Here is a 7,500-nt window from a genome sequence, read left to right on the forward strand (position 1 = left end):
AGGTAGAGGCTGTGTCTCAGGAGGTAGAGGCTGTGTCTCAGGAGGTAGAGGCTGTGTCTCAGGAGGTAGAGGCTGTGTCTCAGGAGGTAGAGGCTGTGTCTCAGGAGGTAGAGGCTGTGTCTCAGGAGGTAGAGGCTGTGTCTCAGGAGGTAGAGGCTGTGTCTCAGGAGGTAGAGCCGCCGTCTAATGATCGCAAGGTTGGCAGATCGGCGGTTCAAGCCCCGGCTGGCCACATGTCGAAGTGTCCTTGGGCAAAACACTGAACCCCCAATTGCTCCCAGTGAGCGGGCCGGCGCCTTGCATGGCAGCTTGGCCACCATTGGTGTGTGAATGTGTGTGTGAACGGGTGAATGAGAGGCCGTTGTGAAGCACTTTGGATAAAGGCATAGCTATATTATGCAGTAAGTGCAGTCCATTCACATACACACCATAGAACATTGATTGGGTGGGTTGATGTTGTTGACGTACGCGTCGTGTAATCAAATGACTATTTGTGTTTCCTTGGAGCTTATATATAGAATGTGAATTCGACGGCTTTCGAAAGAATCCAGCCGAGTCTGATGTAATGCTGTTTTTATTAAAACGTGTCTGACGTTTCTGTCAGGTTCTTATCCAGGTAGTTGAGCCACGTTCACACCGGTCATGTCTCATTTCTCTGTGTGTCTGTGTGTCTGTGTGTCTGTGTGTCTGTGTGTCTGTGTGTCTGTGTGTCTGTGTGTGTGTGTGTCTGTGTGTCTGTGTGTCTGTGTGTCTGTGTGTCTGTGTCTCTGTGTCTCTGTGTCTCTGTGTCTCTGTGTCTCTGTGTGTCTGTGTGTCTGTGTGTCTGTGTGTGTGTGTGTCTGTGTGTCTGTGTGTCTGTGTGTCTGTGTGACTGTGTCTCTGTGTGTCTGTGTCTCTGTGTGTCTGTGTGTCTGTGTCTCTGTGTGTCTGTGTGTCTGTGTGTCTGTGTGTCTCATTTCTCTGTGTGTCTGTGTGTCTGTGTGTCTGTGTCTCTGTGTGTCTGTGTGTCTGTGTCTCTGTGTCTCTGTGTGTCTGTGTGTCTGTGTGTCTGTGTGTCTGTGTGTCTGTGTACCTGTGTGCCTGTGTGTCTGTGTGTCTGTGTGTGTGTGTCTGTGTGTCTGTGTGTGTGTGTGTCTGTGTGTCTGTGTGTGTGTGTGTGTGTGTGTGCCTGTGTGCCTGTGTGTCTGTGTGTCTGTGTGTGTGTGTCTGTGTGTCTGTGTGTCTGTGTGTCTGTGTCTCTGTGTGTCTGTGTGTCTGTGTCTCTGTCTGTCTGAGTGTCTGTGTGTCTGTGTGTCTCATTTATCTGTGTGTCTGTGTGTCTGTGTGTCTGTGTGTCTGTGTGTCTGTCTGTCTGTGTGTAGTTGTGTGTAGCAGTTAGGTTGTGTGTAGCAGTTGTGTTGTGTTTATTGATTGGGTCATAAAGCCGTCTCTCTCTCTCTGTTTGTGCTGCTGCTGCCAAGCTTCTAAGTGAAGCGCGAGGCTCATTTATTAAACCGGTTAAAGACACAACCTTGACAAAAACACCACAGCACAGAGTGACCCACGATGAGGCAGTTCTCCCCAGACAGAAGAGCTGAGATGTGTTTGTGTCTCTGCAGGAGAAGTACATCGACGTGGCGGCGGAGCTGATCGTGTACACCTACTTCTTCTCTGCCTCTGAAGAGATCCTGCCTGAGGTGAGGTTCAAGGTTCAGGGGTACTTTATTTGTCACATGCACAGAAATACAAAGTAAAACATGCAGTGAAATGAAACGGGACTAGACACTCAACACTGAACACTGTGCCAGAAAAGAATAAGACAATAGTAACAATAAAAAAGACACAGGACATGAGAGACATAAAGGTCACGTCCTCTGATGAGATAACCATCATAACTGTTTATGTGTACGTTCACCAGCACTTTCCCTGCAAATGTTGCAGCTCAAGATGTCAGGGAAGCATTTATTGATTTATCTGTATTTGTATTTGTTTTTGTATATATTAAAACCCACACTTTCAAATTCCAATCTCACTCTCTCTCTTTTCTTAGTTCATTGTGATGATCGATCTTTTTTTGGGGGGGGGCAGAAATATTTTTCGCAGACTTTGATAATTCGAATAATCCCATTGTATGTTTGGTAGTAAAGTCTCCAGTTATGACCAGGTCAAAGTCGCGGCTCTAGAAGTGACATCCTGCACACAGAGAGAGAGAGGAGTAATTGAGAGTAAATGCAGCACAGACAGCAAAGCTTACCAGCATGCTGCCGTTGCAGTATTCCTTGGCATGAGGTCCACAGCGAGCTGCGCGTGGCCCCGGGCCAGCCGAGAGGCGTCCCCTATGGCTCAGGTGAACAGAAACTGAGCAAGTAAGGGAATGATTAATGGCAGTCGGTCTGAATTATGTATCTGATGTGTTTCCATCCAGTCAGTGACTTTGCCAGAACTTCCCTCCGTGGTGGTCTTCAAGGACGGGGCCTACTTCACCTACGATGGTGAGTAGCGGCTTCTCTTCTTTTCCCCTCTCCCTCTCTCCCCCTTCCCTCTTCCCCCCCCCCTCTTTGTTGGCATGTCATGAAGTGTTTCTTCCTTGAGAAAGAGGTCAGTCTAATTTGGGCAAGAAAAGGGTGCCATTTAGTCCTCCCCCTGCCCCCCCTCCCTCTGCTCCCCTCCCCCTGCCCCCCTCCCCCTGCCCCCCTCCCCCTGCTCCCCTCCCCCTGCCCCCCTCCCCCTGCTCCCCTCCCCCCTCCCCCTGCCCCCCCTCCCTCTGCTCCCCTCCCCCTGCCCCCCTGCTCCTCGAGGGAGACCAGGAGACCAGGCCAGAGACAGAGACAGAGCCAGGCAGAGCCAGAGACAGCCAGGGCATGGCCAGTCTAAAGGCCCGTCTCTGTGTCTGCCACGGCCCTGCCCAGCCTCGACACATCAGCCTAGACGCATGCTAGCGGTATATGTGAGGTCGAGGGAGACCAGGAGACCAGGAGACCAGGCCAGAGACAGAGACAGAGACAGAGCCAGAGACAGCCAGGGACAGAGACAGCCAGAGACAGACAGAGACAGAGACAGAGCCAGGCAGAGCCAGGGACAGCCAGGACCAGGCCAGCCAGGGCATGGCCAGACTAAAGGCCCGTCTCTGTGTCTGCCACGGCCCTGCCTTAGTCACGCTAGCTTAGTCACTCAAACGGAACAACTGTCTGTTATTTGTTATTTCTCCAATTGGAAGATTCTGGAAGGCGCCATTCTTTTCCGCGGGGTTCTTTACCAGCTCAGACAGAAAACCACCTGAGCGTAGGAGCATCATGAGCTCCTCGCCATACTCTCCTTCTTGCATCACTTCCTGTGTTACCATGGCTACCGAGCACCTCCAGGGTGGGGGGGGGGGGCACAGGGCCACAGAGGGGCTCCAGGAGGGGATAGGAGGGGGGGCTTTAGCCCCAGGAGCTCAGCAGGAGCGGGGTACCTCAGATGATGTTCCCCAGGAACGCGCCACACTCCGGCGAGTCCTCCGAGACCCTGATAGGCTGTTCTGTTGGGCTCACGTCTCCATGGTTACCTGCAGGCCGGGTAGTTAAGGATTCAAGCAGCGCAAAGAAGATAACACGACTGGACGATGTGTCCTGGCTTTCCCCTGGAACACACATGAGTGGGTTGTGGCAGATCTGATGAACATGTTTTTCATTGCGAGAAAACAACTGTAGTGAATATAATATGAGCGTTGTTACTTTTCCCACTAATAAGTGTCAGAAGAGAAGCGTACACGCAGAGCTTCAGTTCACTAGCAGAGATAAATGCCTCTCTCTCTCTAGTCAGTGATTCATGAACAAGTAGTGTTTCTTTTCTTCAAAACGACGCAAAGATGTTTTCTGTTTCACAAGTGTTTTACCTCAGAGTCCCTCAGCGTGATTCTCTGCTGTGTGTCCTGACGTTTGTACTTCTCTGTGACGGAGAGAGGGATAGTGAGTGTCCTGAGACACCTGCTTCTCCCCTATACTACGCCTCCTAAGACTTCTACCGCCCCCCTTGTACTGTCTCTCTACTGCCCCCCCTTGTACTGTCTCTCTACTGCCCCCCTGTACTGTCTCTCTACTGCCCCCCTGTACTGTCTCTCCAGTGTCTAACATTAAAAAATAAAATAAAATAAAACATTTTTTTACGACGACTGCCAATGGCCTGAGCTAGATTACTTTTCTGCTACGACTGGTGGATTGATGATTCACTTGCTTAGTCAAATGTATCATGATTGTAAGTCGCTTTGGAATAAGGCGTCTGCTAAATGCCAAACATGTAAATGTGACAGTCTTGCAGAACATCCGCTGAAGTAACGTTCGCCCCGAGGACGTGCGGGAGAGAGAGACTCTGTTGTTACAGGAAGTGTCAAGGTCCATGTTCTCTATAGACTTCTCTGACAGGTGTGTCTCTGCATGTGTATTCACGTTTACATGTTTGGCATTTAGCAGACGCCTTCCATTCCAAAGCGACTTACAATCAATACATTTGAATACTAAGCAAGAGAATCATCAATCCACCAGTCGTAGCAGGAAGAGTAATCTAGCTCAGGCCCGGGGCCACTGATAGAAGGAAAAACCTTCTTCTATCACCTTCTAAACCTATTATTATTTTATTTTTTATTTTATTTAACATGTATTTTATATTTAGACACTGGAGAAACAGTACAAGGGGGCAATATACGTTTTTAGGGACACAGTAGAGGGGAAAAGCGGGTGTCTCCAGGAGACGTAGTGGTGAGGGGCAGAAGATGTCTCAGGAGGAGCAGTTAAGGTGTAACCCGTGTTCTCTACAGACCTCCCTGACAGGCGTGTCTCTGCGTGTGTTGGTGGGTTTCTCCCGGCCATAGGAAGACTATTCAGGGCTCTTTTGCAAGGCCACTTCTGGTGAACATTTACACTGACCTTCATAATGAATGAAGCTCATCTATATTGTACGGCTACCAGGTGCTTCAGGTATGAGACCTCAGCGCTACTTACTGTTCCTGCAGTTATGAATACTGGATGTCTGGGCGGCAGGTGGGGTCACGGTTAGGTTTGTTTGGGTTTATCTATTATGTACTGTTGTGTTTGTGTGTGTTTGTGTGTGTTTGTGTGTTTGTGTGTGAGTGTGTTTGTGTGTGTGTTTGTGTGTGTTTGTGTGTGTTTGTGTGTTTGTGTGTGTGTGTTTGTGTGTGTGTTAGACCACCTCTCCTCCACCTCTCCTGTTGCAGATTCAGCTGTTCCGTGTCTAAGGAAATCTATTCATTTGTTTAACTACCGTATTTTCCGGACTATAAGTCGCACCCGAGTATAAGTCGCAGCAGGCCAAAAATGGGTCATGAAGAGGAAAAAACCACATATAAGTCACACTGGACTATAAGTCGCATGGTTCAAGGGAACGGGCTTGGCGGAATCAGCGGGGAAAGAAGACCCTGTTGAGCTTGACTCTAGTCTGGCACTAGTCAGTCTAGTCTGTCCAAACGCCACAGCACCCCCACACCCTTTTCTTTAGTAAACATTATTTGACATAAAGCTGTTGGGCTCTGCTGGGTTTGCTGTGCCGGCCAAACAGCCCAGGTCCATTTAGGAGAGAGAGAGAATCCCTCCAGGGTTACAAGCGCCTCCTCATCCATTTTTTAGCCGCCTAAGTGCTTCAGGTTTCTGAAGTTTGACAAAGTGGGGGACCAGACTATAATTTGACAATGTTACAGACTGGCGAACACGTGTCGAGCTGCTAGCCTGTACAGGACCGTTCTGTCAGACTCCTGGTGCTGGCGTTTCTGTTCTCTTACATAAGCAGAGAGAGAGAGAGAGAGAGAGAGAGAGAGAGAGAGAGAGAGAGAGAGAGAGAGAGAGAGAGAGAGAGAGAGACACACACAGAGAGAGAGAGACACACAGAGAGAGAGAGAGACACACACAGAGAGAGAGAGACACAGAGAGAGAGAGAGAGAGAGAGAGAGACTCCTGGTGTTGGTGTTTCTGTTCTCTTACATAAGCAGAGAGAGAGAGGAGAGAGAGAGAGAGAGAGAGAGAGAGGACACACACACACACAGAGAGAGAGAGAGAGAGACAGAGAGAGAGACTCCTGGTGGTGTTTCTGTTCTCTTACATAAGCAGAGAGAGAGAGAGAGACACACACACACACACAGAGAGAGAGAGAGAGAGACACAGAGAGACAGAGAGAGAGAGAGACACACACACAGAGAGAGAGAGAGACACAGAGAGAGAGAGAGAGACTCCTGGTGGTGTTGGCGTTCTCTTACATAAGCAGACCCTGGGCCTGTGCAGAGCCAGCTAATGGACTGAGTCGTGCGTCCCAGCGTTGCTATAATGAACACGGAGACGGGAGAGAGACAGCAGAGCAGACAGACGCCCACCCAGACGCTGACATCATTAGTTAGTTGGTTATTTGGCCTCTGAGCTGCCTGCCTCTCCCTAAGTGGCCTGTCTGTCTTCCTGTCTGTCTGTCAGCCTTGTTAATACAACACGTATCATAATCCAGGTGAGATCGGCGTGGTAATCTCTTGCTCGGCTGTATGCGTAAGACGTTCAGACGTTCAGACGTTCAGCGGTCTATGGTTTTGTTGTTGCCAGTTTGTGTGGTTTATGGTTTATGATGTCACAGCCAGCAGAGGCGAGGAGGGAAATGGGTTTGCAAAATCTCAGGGAACAATAGTTTCCTAAACTCTCTCTCTCTCTCTCACCCCCTCTGCCCCCCCCTCTCTCCCTCTGCCCCGCCCCCCCCCCCCCCCCTCTCTCTCTCTCTCTCTCTCCCCCCACCCCTCTCTCTCTCATCCCTCTGCCCCCCCTCTCTCTCCCCCCTCTGCCTCCCCTCTCCCTCTGCCCCCCCCCTCTCTCTCTCTCTCTCTCTCTCTCTCCAACTGGGTCCGTCCTCTCCCAGGGCTAAGACACCATTAACCTTCCTAACAGCCGTATGTCACGTCTGCCTCTCTCTCTCCTTCCTTATCTGCTCTTATCTCTCTCCATCCCTCGCTCTGTCCCTCTCTATTCCTCCACCCCTCCTCCCTCCCTCCCTCCTTCCTCCTGCCTTGTGAACTCCTGGCTGACAGCGTCCTGTTGGGGGGGGGTGTGTGTAGATGGGGGGGTCAAGGCCGCCTCTAATTAGTTTAAAGGTGAAGGAAGCCCAGGAGTTAGTCAGGCCCAGGAGCTAATCAGGCTGTCCTCCAGCATGAGGCCTTCACCTCCCCCTCTCTCCCTCCCCCTCTCCCTCTCACTCTCTCCCTCTCACTCTCTCCCTCTCCCCCTGTCTCTCTCTCTCCCTCTCCCTCTCCCCCCCTCTCCCCCTCTCCCTCTCCCTCTCTCCCCCTCTCTCCCTCTCTCTCCCCTCTCTCCCTCTCCCCCTCCCCCTCCCTCCCCCTCTCTCCCTCTCCCTCTCCCCGCCCTCTCCCCCTCTCCCTCCCTCCCCCTCCCTCTCCCCCGCCCTCCCCCCCTCTCCCCCTGTCTCTCTCCCTCTCTCTCCCTCTCTCTCCCTCTCCCCCTCCCTCCCCCCCCTCTCCCCCTCTCCCTCCCTCCCCCCCTC

The 7,500-nt window shown here is 51.3% G+C and overlaps 1 protein-coding gene across 1 annotated transcript in view; it reads left to right on the forward strand.

The window, feature by feature from the left end:
- The window catches only part of tmx3b (thioredoxin related transmembrane protein 3b), a gene marked incomplete at its 3' end in the record, with an annotated part of 52,936 nt that overhangs the window by 14,903 nt on the left and 30,533 nt on the right, over positions 1 to 7,500 (forward strand). Inside the window, 2 exon segments of the mRNA XM_080547700.1 lie at positions 1,599 to 1,676; positions 2,405 to 2,471. Of these exon segments, the coding sequence (XP_080403826.1) occupies positions 1,599 to 1,676; positions 2,405 to 2,471 (145 nt within the window).

Source organism: Nansenia antarctica (genome assembly GCF_963989245.1).
Source record: "Nansenia antarctica genome assembly, chromosome: 17".
Taxonomy (NCBI): Eukaryota; Metazoa; Chordata; class Actinopteri; order Argentiniformes; family Microstomatidae; genus Nansenia; species Nansenia antarctica.